The sequence below is a fragment of the Colobus angolensis genome, unplaced genomic scaffold, assembly GCF_000951035.1.
Source record: "Colobus angolensis palliatus isolate OR3802 unplaced genomic scaffold, Cang.pa_1.0 Scaffold255, whole genome shotgun sequence".
NCBI classification, from domain to species: domain Eukaryota; kingdom Metazoa; phylum Chordata; class Mammalia; order Primates; family Cercopithecidae; genus Colobus; species Colobus angolensis.
In genome coordinates, this window is record NW_012115766.1 from 637,211 (window position 1) to 650,087 (window position 12,877).

General features: G+C 41.0%; 1 protein-coding gene across 2 annotated transcripts in view; it reads left to right on the forward strand.

Moving 5' to 3' along the window:
* STARD13 (StAR-related lipid transfer (START) domain containing 13) overlaps positions 1 to 12,877 on the forward strand; it is a 260,701-nt gene that overhangs the window by 51,027 nt on the left and 196,797 nt on the right. The window contains exon 1 of one of the 2 annotated variants that reach the window (XM_011946893.1): positions 9,886 to 10,182. The exons of the other annotated variant lie outside the window; for it this stretch is intronic. Coding sequence (XP_011802283.1) covers positions 10,014 to 10,182 — 169 coding nt within the window. The 5' untranslated portion in view covers positions 9,886 to 10,013. Of the gene's footprint in view, positions 1 to 9,885; positions 10,183 to 12,877 lie in introns of those variants that run through there. 2 annotated transcript variants of the gene reach the window in all.

A 12,877-nucleotide genomic window follows, 5' to 3' on the forward strand; every position in this document is an offset into this window, starting at 1 on the left:
CAGCTACTCGGGAGACTGAGGCAGGAGAATCGCTTGAACCTGGGAGGCGAAGGTTGCAGTGAGCTGAGATTACGCCATTGCACTCCAACCTGGGTGACAAGAGCAAAACTGCCTCAAAAAAAGAAAAAAAAGTTGAACTCATAGAAGCAGAGAGTAGAATGGTGGTTGCCAGAGGCTGGGCCCAGTGACAGGGGATGTGGCATGGGGAGATGCAGGTCAAAGGGTACAAACTTTCCATTAAAAGATAAATAAGTTCTGGGGATTTAATGTACAGCATGGTGACTGTAATTAATAAGACTCTATGGAATATTTGATGAGGGAGTAGATCTCAAATGTCACCACACAGACACACACACAGACACACACACACACACGCGTCACTATGTGAGGTGTTGTATCATGATGATTTTTAAATTTTAAAATATTTAATTGACCGATAAAGATTGTATATCTTCAAGGTATGCAAGATAGTTTGAGATAGGGATACACCGTGTGATGATTCCTGCAGTGGGATTAACACACCCATCGCCATACATGCTGTCCCTGAGATCCCCTATGTCTGAGATAGGGATACACTGTGTGATGATTCCCGCCGTGGAATTAACACACCCATCGCCATACATGCTGTCCCTGAGATCCCCTATGTCTGAGATAGGGATACACTGTGTGATGATTCCCGCAGTGGAATTAACACACCCATCGCCATACATGCTGTCCCTGAGATCCCCTATGTCTGAGATAGGGATACACTGTGTGATGATTCCCGCCGTGGAATTAACACACCCATCGCCATGCATGCTGTCCCTGAGATCCCCCTATGTCATGGTGGTTTTTTTTTTCTTTTTTTGAGATGAAGTCTTGCTCTGTCACCCAGGCTGGAGTGCAATGGCACCATCTCAGCTCACTGCAAACTCTGTCTCCTGGGTTCAAGCGATTCTTGTGCCTCAACCTCCTGAGTAGCTGGGATTACAGGCATGCGCCACCATGCCCGGCTGGTCTCGAACTCCTGACCTTCCTGACCTCAGGTGATCTGCCCACCTTGGCATCCCAAAGTGCTGGTATTACATGCGTGAGCCACTGTGCCCGGACTGTCATGGTGATTTGAATACTAATCTTATTAATTGAAGAAGCAGTATCACATAGGAAAGTATTTATGCATTTTTTTTTCTCTTCATGGGCATCTTTTCCCCTATATCAGCTTCCCAGCTTTCTCACCCAGGTATGCATCCCTCCAGGCACCTGCACCACCTTTCTGCCATGCAGAATGCCTCTATTCTGTTCTGACGTAGTCATCTCTCCTCTGCTCCCCCGGGCGCCCTCTGCACACCTCTCTTGTAGCACCAGCGACGCAGTCCTGTAATTGTCACTGTCCTCCTGTTTTGCCATGGTAAATTATTGTTGAGAAGAGAGAGAGTGTCTTCTTCTTCTCTGTACCATCAGAGTCTAGCCCTGTGCCTGGCAGGAAGAATACATTAGAAATATTTGAATAAGAACGGGTAAAAGAAATGGTAAGATGAGTTAGTGACTTTGTTAATGACAAACAAGATGCCAGAAAAAAAATCTTTTTATTACCCAAGGATCACTTTTGGTTAAATTATTTCTCTTAACTCAAAAGAGGAGCCTCCCCTTGCTGTCCTGCCATTATCCTAAAATGTGTCTTCCAGTCACTTCAGAGCTACATGATGCCTAAATCTAGACCTCTAGGGGATATTTTGCTACTCTCTCAAATTTATAGTGCTCTTCTCTTCACAGAATTTTTAAAATGTTGCTACTCTTCTCTGCACCACTTTCAAGTACAGATTGACGATCTTATAGTAGGAATATGGAAGGAAAGCATTCTATCATTTTTTTTGGTATACTGAGCTGCATTTATCCAAGAAGGCATATCTAAGAATTGCAATTGCATTATTCCTCGCGCGCCTTTATTCCTCCACAGTCATGGGCTGTACTCAATTCCCAACTGCTGCTTGACACCATGAAGAAAGGGATTGTATATAAGAATGGAGACAGAATACAGGGCAACAGGTCAGCAGACAATCGTAATAATGGTGTGCCTCTCACTGGGTAATCCCAAATATTTACAAAACAGATGATCAGAAGATTATCCAAAGGATTCATCATAGGATTTCTTCAATGAGCAAGTGTTCATTTCATATTCAAATTATAATTTGAGTCAACTTTAAAAAAAAAATATTCACTGTTGTTCAAGATGGGAGGAGGTTATAGAATCCTACCTAAAGTAAATGAAGGTAAGCCTCTAAGTGCAGACAAATTCTACCTAAAAGACTAAAAATTCCCTTCTAGTAATCTAAGCAATTCATTGAAAATAAAAATAAGCAATTGCTTTTATTTTCATTGAGGACAAAAATAAGTAGGTTCTAGAAAATACTAGATAGTAAATTTGTTAAAATCTCCAGTAAAATGAATTATTAAAGAGATATGTATGAGCATGAAGAAACAGAGACGGTTGATAACCCAGATGCAGTTTGAGTCCACGAAGAGCAAATGAAGCTACATGAACACAGTCTCCCACTTTGGTAAGGTAGCAAGACTGGCCCATCAGAGGAAGGTCATACACACAGTTGGTGGGTGATCAACTCAGAAGACTCTGCCATCGTATCCCTATGGAAAAATATGGGCTAGAAAAGAAGGTAGCTTGGAGCACTACATCTAGTTGATAGTTCTTCCCACAAAACACAGACCAGTGGACTGAAGTCTCTCAGAAGAGGTGTCTGTAGGGTCAGCTGAATGTAGCTGGCTCAGTGCTGCTCTACTGTTTAGTTAAAGGCACGGCAAGCATGCCTATACAATTTGTAACTGATACAAAGATAAGGTAGATATCACTCAAATTTTCTTATGCCCTTTAGCCCCTCTTTGTGGAGCAAGAGGTTTGCCCATCCCTCCAGGATCCCTAATTTTCACAAGGGACCTTAAACTGCCCTGTTTAATGGTCAAAGCATATACTTTTGTCACTAGCCAACAAAGTGAAATACATGTATTCGCATTAGTCAGGGTTCTCTAGAGGGAAAGAATTAATAGGATAGATAGATATAAAGGGGAATTTATTAAGTATTAACTCACTCGATCACAGGGTCCCACAATTGGCTGTCTGCAAGCTGAGGAGCAAGGAGAGCCAGTCTGAGGCCCAAAACTGAATAACTTGGAGTCAAGTGTTTGAGGGCAGGAAGCATTCAGCACAGGAGAAAGGTGTAGGCTGGGAGGCTAAGCCAGTCTCACCTTTCACATTTTTCTGCCTGCTTTATATTCTATCCGAGCTGGCAGCTGATTAGATGGTGCACACCCAGATTAAGGGTGGGTCTGCCTTCCCAGCTCACTAAACCAAATGTGAATCTCCTTTGGCAACACCCTTGCAGACACACCCAGGATCAATACTTTGTATCCTTCAATCCAATCAAATTAACGCTCACTATTAACCATCACAGTATTTAAAGCTCTTCGCAGAGAATAAAACCTAGAATTATCTGCTGTCCAATCCTTATTCAATCCAAGTTGTATCATCAGCAACAAGAATAATACTTGTAATGATTGCCTTAAAAAATATACATCTATTCCTCTAGACAGTCTAAATTTTATCTTTGAGGAAATTCATATAATCATTTATTCAATTACTGATTCAATCATTTGTTCAACCAATCCTACTGATATCCTCCTACTCTGTGCCAGGCCTTACAGTAGGCATCAAGTATAGAATGTGAATGAAATAGACACAGACCACCCAAAGCAGTCTACTGGGAAGAATGAGCAACACAGAGGTCCATGAGCAAATACATATGTAATTCTAAATTGGGAGAGGGGCCATAGGAACCTCTAAGGGGATACTGATACTGCCTTCACTTAGAGGAAGTCAGCAGGGATGGCTTGCCTGAGGATGCATCAGTTAAGTTGATACTTGGAGGCTGAGAAAGAGTCAGCCATGGGAAGGCTCCATGCAACATTGCAGCTGAGGAGAAGCGTGTGCAGAAAGGCAACTGAGGCAGCAACGTGGATGACACTAGCAGGGAGCTGGAGTTGATGGGGGAGGGGTTGGCAGGGACTGGATTGTGCGGGACCTGGTGGGCCAAGTAAGGAGTTTGATTTTTGTTCTTGGTGCAGTGGAAAACTCTCCAATATTTTAAGCCGGAAAGTGCTGATATGGTCTGTGACATGGTTTAAAAGATCACAGACCATAGAATACTTGAACCATGGTTTTCAAAGACCCTCACAGAAATTACTTTTCCTAAATAATGCTTGTTATATTATTGTTGACAGTGAAGATACAGTTAAGAAACCGTGAACTACATTTTGCTACCTTATCCAATATTTTTGAGGGTGCTGATTTTTTTTTTTTTTTTTTTTTTGAAACAGGGTCTTGCTTTGTTGCCCAGGCTGGAATGCAGTGGCACACTCATGGCTTACTGCAGCCTTGACCTCCCAGGCTCAAGTGATTCTCCCACCTCAGCCTTCTGAGTATATGGGACTACAGACCCTCACAAGCATGCCTGGCTAACTTTTGTAATTTTATTTTATTTTATTTTTAGAGATGGGTTTTTGCCCTGTTGCCCAGGCTGGTCTCGAACTCCTGAGCTCAAGTGATCCACCCACCTTGGCCTCCCAAAGTGCTGATTATAGGCATGCTGATTCTTTATGAGGACCTGGGAAAATCTTCCCTGGAGTCACCATACCTAGTGATCTGTATTTATCTTAACCACTGTTTTGTTTTTCATCTTATGGATCTGCTGAATTTTGTAATTGGTCTTGTTTCCGTTTTGCTTTGTCAGAGAGGCATCTTAAGCCACATTCTCACCCACTTCCAGCAAATGTGCAAAACTTCTTGGCTTGCATATCTGTGAATGGATTTTACCCCTGGCTTTATTATTTTACTGCCCTTACTTTACCTTTCCCCCAAATTCAGTTAGTTGTTTTTTTTTTTACTTTTTTTTTTTATATATAAAAGTATTTTTTACTTTTATAATTTTGGGGTGGGGGGTTGTTAGCTACCAGAAATAACAAGGCAAAAACAAATAGCTGGAGGAGAAAGTCAGAAATTGAACAAAACTCAACTACTGCAATAAATTTAAAGACCTATTCTTAAGTTCAAAAGATCATTTGGTAAGTAAAGAATAGAGAACAGTCATGTAACAGCAGATTTTATGCAAATACAAAAATAGCACCCAGCAATGTATGCACTTGGATATATATGATCTAATATATGTGCTTATATATGATCTAAAACAGATCATATATAAAAAACAGCATGAGGCAATAGAGATGGCCTCTAGCCTCCCACACTTCACTTAACATGTGGTATAGTGGTAAGTTTCTTTTCTGTCTTCCCTTGCAGACAGTCCCTTGAGAGCAGAGACCACATCATACTCACATTTGTACCTACTATACTTACACTGTTTTTTCAGGCATCCAATGTTAAATTTATGAATGAGTAAATATAGATTACAGAAAATAAAGCCTCCTATAATCTCTGCATCAGCAAAAGTACAATGCCCTGAATGCAGGGAATATGCACACAGTGTACCATATACTATTGTGCTGGGCCAAGTCTAGAGCTCCAAGCTTAGAGTAGATGCCCGCATATTTTTAAAGGGATACTGACAGACTGAAGCAGATCCAGAAAAGAGAAGTCAGCTGGATGAATGGATGAAAGTCATGTGGTTAGATGGAAAAAAATGTGAGACTACACCAAAAAAAATTCTTGTAAGGGCTTTTGACAAACATCTGAAGGACAGTCTTGTGGAAAAAAGCATAGATTTGTCCTGATTCCAAAATGGCAGAATCAGAGCTAGTGTATGGAAATTAAAAGGAAGAACATTCTTCAATAGCTTGGGGCTTTCTGTGAGATAATACACTCTGTATATGCAGGTACATAATTAGCTCAACTACTGTGGTAGTTGAGTGGTTGGATTAGAAAATGTTTAATGTTCCTTCTAAATTCAAGATGTTAAAACTTTATGCCTGTAGTAGTTGCAACGAACAAATGGATTCCATGTGAACATGTAACAAGCCAATCTAATTAATGTGCCACATAACAGTGGTTTACAGGTATTAACATGACTGGTAAGACTAAAGAGCTTTGTGTTAGTCATGAAAGTGTTTCTGGAGGCAATAGGTTTTAACTGAGCCTCATGGGTGGAAGAGAAGGGAATCACACAATTCCAGATCTGTGAAACAACTGAGAAAATGCAAGAATTCTGGTTTGGCTGTAGTGGGTGGGTGTAGTAATGGTCCCAGGACAGGGCAGACCAGGTTGCTGTCATATGGGTTGGAGCTGATGGTTGCATCTCCAGGGAATGCCATAAAGGGAGAGGACTTGCTCCTGGAGGCCCATAGATGGGAATTCACCAGACAGTCGGGAGGGCTGAGAGACAAAGTAAAGGAAATCTATTACCACCTACAAGTGTTTGCGGCAGGATCTGGACTCCAGATGAGAGCCGTGGTCTGGAGCTAGGAAAGCTGATCTGGGCCAAGCTCTTTCACGGGGTCCTGGTCACAGCTGCCAGTGTTAGTATCACCAGCTTGTCTGCACTGGGCATGGGACATGGGATGCATGCAGACTGAGAAGGTTAATTGGCACAGAGTTGGGCACACACATCACAAATTAATTGGTGAAAATCCTCAAACGCTGGCCTCCAGAGCCCACAGGAAGGCTTTGACATCAACCCACAACCTTTGGGTTCATGTAATTTCGAAAGCAGCCTTCCAAATCAGCCCTGCATTTTTCCGCCTGCCACTTGTATCTCAAACGTTTTCCCAGTTGGCAGAACTACCTTGGCTCCCTCTGAACAGACTGACGAGGAGGCTGGAATGTGTGTGAAGGAGTAGAAAGGGCACCAGACAGTGAGCCATTCCTGGCTTCTGTAAAAGCGCTCCTTAGCGTTCTGCCCTGTGTATACAAGATTCCATTGAGTGCTAATCTGGGATCATCTATCAAAATACTTGAAAATTCCAAATACCAAAAGTTTCGCTTAGAGGTCAAATTTCAGAGTTTTGACTGTATTTGGAGTGTTTTCATTGACAGTGAATGCTATGAGAAACTCAACACATATGCAGCCTTGAGGACGGACAGAATGCAGAGAATAAACAAACTACCCTGTAAAGAATTGGCAAAGAGGGTCAAGCTGAACTGCTTATTCATTTGAGGGTTGGGGGCTGGGGTGAGTCTCTAGTCCTCACCTATGGGTTACTCCTAAGAGGGCGTGTGGCTCCTGTTGATTGATTAAGGGGTCTGGGCTCCATACTTCTTACTTGAAGACACCAGCTCTCATTCATCCCGGGATTTTAGCCACCCCATACCCATATTTCCACGTAGGCCTTCCAGTATCGCAGGCAGTTACACAGGATTAGGATGATTGTCAGGCTCTTCTTCCAACATGCTCTCCCCTTTCCAACTTCCACAGTGCCTTTTTGGTGCCGTGTTTTTCCTTCCCTGTCTCTCGTGTGTAATAGTGGAAAGAGTGAAAATAGCATCAGCTTGGAGATGCACAGAGGCTCTGCACTTGCTTGCTATGTGACTTCTGTGAATTTTAGCCTCCTTTCCATCCAATCAGATACCTCCAGTGATAGCTGAGGAGATTAATGTTAAAAAAACATAAAATGTGAAGCCATGAAAGCTTCAGGCCCGGCACATAGTAGGTGCTCAATGCTATTCCCTTCTCTCCTCTTTCCTTTCCCTTCTCTTTTGCTGTCTTTGATTCCCAGTAACCATCTGTTTATCTCATTCCTGAAATAGTCTGACTGAAGATCGCAATTGATGACCAGATTAGGAGGGAAGAAAAGTAGGTGAAATCTGAACACAAGTGCCATCTGCCTTCTTCATTTTTAAAGGAATTAGAGAGGAAGAGATACGGTGTCAGTCTTGGAAGATGCTTGTGATTTGGGCACTCTCTCCCTCTTTGATTCCACAGGACTTCATGCACTCACTGGGGAAGAGGACCAGCTCTCTCAGTTGCCTGTAGAGGACAAGCCAGAGAGAGAATTAGCTATTTCTTAATTCTAATACAAGAGACCTGTCCACCCCAGTGGTAATTCTTCTAACATGGGGACTAAATGATCGCAAAAAAGAATTTTTTTAAAAGCATAAGTTTCATAGCAATGGCGATACATTAGCATAAAACAAGGTACTAATGACATGCTAATGAGAAAATAATGTTACATATTTGCTTTAAATATAGTACCCTAGAAATACAAAATGACAAAAACATGGTAAGCAGGTGCATGAATTTATAGATACTACTGGAACCATGAAATAAAACTTGAGGGGCCCTGTATATGCATACAGAAGACCAAATGTTGTGTAACCATCCAAAGAGGCTGACAATTACCAACTACCTGACATAGGAGGCAACTGTCCCATGCTGGGCCCCAGAGAGCTTTCTTAACTTGTTTATTTACATAGTGGGACAATTACACAAGACGAGCTGCTTCTCAGAATCAGGCTAGCAACAATTCCCTCAGGGAAAGTTGTTAAGGCTTATGGGCCTCGGAGAGCTAGCGTAAGAAGAATCGAAGCCCTAATTTAAATCCTGTTAAACTTTTAATTTGGAAATAATTTAGAAATAATTTCTCATTATTAGACTGTAAATTCCCAGCCAGGCTATGTTTCAGTTTGAGTCAGTCAAATGTAGAAGCAACTTGGTCATATACTTTTTTTTTTTTTTAATTAAAGAACTTTATTCATTCAGCCCCAGGCTCAGAATTCGATAACATGTTTTCTGTGGACTTTTTCTCTTCACATCAAACAATGTTAAAGAAGAAAAACAGGGAAAAATCATAATGACATATATATATATATATATATATATATATATATATACACTCAGATATGGCCAAACTGAATTACTAGCAGTTTGCTTAAACCATACACTCTGGTTCTAGATCTGCACACATGGGCACTCTTGCAAAGCCCTCCCCAGCCTCTGCCTATCAGAATTCTCCCCATTTTCAAAAGCCTATCCAAATGTCTCTTTCTCCATCTGGCTTGCAATCATCGCCCCAGTCAAAATAATATTGCTCACCTAGCATTGTGTTTGCGTCATTTTTGAGACATATATATGGCCTCATGTTAGAAGCTTTTGTATAACTTCTCAATGGATCCTTAGCAGGTTGATGACAGTATCTTTGAAGTATCTTTGCAACTTCTGCAGTGATTCTTGTCTTAAATGATTCAGTGTCTTAAATGTGATAGGCACTTTCTAAGTATTTTACCTCTAGGTGATTAAAAATTGGAGAAGTAGAGAAATCAAAGAGGAACAGATGCTTAATACCTAACACTTGTGTACTCTGCCTCTCTGCGTCTTATCTGTAAGAGCCTCCAATTCCCATCACGTGAGGGTCAGGATCTGTGGTGTATTCGCTCCTGGTGTGAAAGCCCTTGAAGTTTATTTTTCACTGGAAAAGATTTTATTTGAGTTGTTTCTTGATAGTGAAGGGTGGTGGTTTACGCTCAGCTGTTGATCCTTGTTTGAAGTAGGTTTTTTTTTTTTTTTAATTTAAGAGATTTACCAGTTCCATCTTTCACCTGGCTGCAGCTGCCCTGTAGAAAGCGAAGGAGCTTTCTCTCATTTTTGACAGCCTGAAAAGTTTCCTGAGCCCTGAACTTGTTTGTCTTCTACTGTTTTTGCCCTTCCCTCTCTCTTTTTCTTTTAACTTTTTTAGTGAGGGCTGCTTTTGGGTGCTTCGTCAGCTCTGAGGCACGTCAAATACGTGTAGTTCGCTTTCAGCATTGTGTGAGGGACCCTGGCGGCTGGAACTGCCTCTGCTCGGGGCTTAGGGCTGACTGCGAACGTTCCCATTTTCCTCTCTTCCTCTCATTGGTTCCCGAGGTCACGTGAGGGCCCCGGGGGTTGGAATTCTGAGTTGTGGCTTTGGCACTCCTTTTTCTTTTTAAAAATCGCTGGGTCTGTTGAGCTGTCCTGGGCTGGGTGCCTTGCTCTTTGACTGAGACTGGAGACAGACGGGAACAGCCACAGGCAGACTGAGGTGACAATAGGAAATCTGCCGAGATGTTCAGTCAGGTGCCCAGGACCCCAGCCTCAGGCTGCTACTACCTAAATTCCATGACACCTGAGGGCCAGGAGATGTACTTGCGATTTGATCAGACTACAAGACGCTCTCCTTACAGGATGAGCCGGATTCTAGCACGCCATCAGCTAGTGACTAAAATTCAACAAGGTGAGTGGCCGGCAGTGGAAGGCTGTTGCTCGTTCTGATTTCTGTTGGCTCTATTTCATGCTAACCCGGTTTTTTGGTTTTGTTTTCACTTTATAACATACGGATTTCTATGCCACACTACCCGTAACTTTGCAAAATCACTTCAGGGTGCAGTTTTCAGCAAACAGGACAGTCCTTAGCTGCCGCATGGCTCAACATAAAGTGCCCAAAAGACTTCACGGTGGGACAGTGAATCATAAATTCCAAAACTTACGTGTGTCTACAGAACAGATGAGAACTGTTACTCAGTGTGTATCTTAGGAGTTTTTCTGCAGTTTCCTCACACTCTGTCACATTTAGAATGTGGACACTTGTTTATTTCATTAGAGAGGGGCTGGGGACTAATGTCTACCCTGCCCGGAGTGTTTCGAACATCCTTAGTGAAGAGGAGGAAAGCAAGAATTCTCTTCTAAAGGCTATCAGGCTGAGCACTAGAATCGCATTCCCTTCCTGTTTGTATGTTTATGTCAGCAGTTGCCACAGACGTGTTAATATTGTTTTTCTGGTAAAGAATTAAGGTGTTTGTTGATCTCAAAACAAATCCTGTAACCTGCACACAAAACTCCAGCTTCCTATTGCAAAGAGAAGAGAATATTGAGTATAGGCTGCTTGATATTCTTTTTATTCTCAGCCCCCCAAAATACCAGTCTGGAAGTCTGGACATTACTAAAATTTACCAGTCTCAAAAAAAATTTTTTTTTCAAACATGCTCCTTATAGGGTGTATCAGTAGAAAGCAGAAAGATGAACATTTCTAAGAAGCCCCTAACACACATGTTTACAGTCAGTTAATGGTCACCCTCCTTCTAGACTACAAAAAGAAATTATTATATTGGTGCTAAATAAGTTAACCAGGAATTTTTAGAGCCATTATAAAAATACAGTTTCCACTTAAATAAATGAGTTTAAGATTATATTGAATATTAGAGAGGAAGTTGGGGTTTGTAATCATGAAAATCTTATTGTAATGTTTCCAAAAAGAACAATATGTATTCTAGTGGGCAGCATTTGATGAGATTGTTTCCTTGGAAATTAGGATTTGTTTGTAAAGGTTCAGGAACTAGTTATGTGTGAAGGATGCTGGTCCTTCCTACATGCTGGTCTGATTTCAGGAAGGATATTATGTCATTCCATAAACTCTGTGTGCAGGTCTTGATTGAATAGAAACAAAAGTAATTATTTCCCTGTGGCTTGATTTAAAAAATACTTTGAGCTTAGAATAAAAACCAGCTCCACTTTGGTTTTAGAAATTTCTGATCATGGTGCTTTTCCAAATGCCATCATCTTTATGTACACCGAGGCTTAATGATGCTCTATCATCTACAAGATATAAATGTTCCTCAGCATGCGTATCATATTAGAAATATTGCATACAACTAGCTGAAATTGCTTTGCAAACCTCCTTAGATGTATTTACAATAATTGATTTTATTTAAATATTATTTATGTTCTTTTTGGAATGAGGGTTATTTTTCCATTCAAGATTTGAAGTTGTGAACACATGCACTGTCAATGAACGTGCCCGGTCACACAGACATACGGGCACCCTCAGTTTATGTTTCATTTTTGTCTAATAAGATAATTTGAGGATTCCGTCTTTTCTATACTGGGCAATGGAGTGTTTGAAGTCAATGAATGCCTAACACTTAAAACTGACAGTAAAGATCACAGGGAAGCAACAAAGATTTCCAACAGTCTAGTGATTCAGAAATCATTATGTGTTAACATCATACAGCTCTTTAGTAAGACAATGAGAAAGCAATGCAAAATAATTTCATTGAGTTTACTGTATTAGAAGATTGGTTTACTGTAATAGCAGAGAATGTGGATTAAACAGTTACAGCATACCAAAATCATTATAGTTAATTTTTTTTTATTATGCCCATTTTACAGATGAGAAAACAGAGGCACACAGAGTTCAAGTATCTTATCCAAGGTCACCCAGTAAGAACTGGTACTTGAATAGGGCTTGACAGTCCATGCTCTGCAATACACTAGACTATTTTTTAGTTTCTATAATGAGTGCTAAAGTACTGAACCTATGATTGAGTTTTGGATTATATAGTATACTAGAGACTTTTTAGACTTTTCTACTCAGGATACAGCAATACACTGTATTATTGGATCAGAATTGGTCACTCATTATGAAATTTCGTGTCAGGTTATATTTCTCTAGTAGAAGCAAAGTGCTAAATGTTTTATTCTCTTTAAACAGTTACTATCCAATAACACAGGATGTCAAGTTATTTTACTAACAGCTCTATCATCTACAAGCTACATCTACAGCTTTGTTTTCTTTGTGTTTTTGAGACAGAGGCTTACTCTGTCACCCAGGCTGGAGTGCAGTGGTGCGATCATAGGTCACTGCAGCCTTGACCTCCTGGGCTCAAGCGATCCTTCTATCTCAGCCTCTTCAGTAGCTGAGACTTACAGGTGTGTGACACCATGCCTGGCTAATTTTTTAATTTTTTTTTGTAGAGACAGGGTCTCACTATATTGCACAGGCTGGTCTCGAACTCCTGGGCTCAAGTGATCCTCCCACCTCAGCCTCGCAAAGTGCAGGGATTACAGATGTGAGCCATTAGTGCCCTGCCACTAACAGCTTTTAATCATTCCATTAATCACATGCAAGTAAATTAATGACAGCATTATTTTCC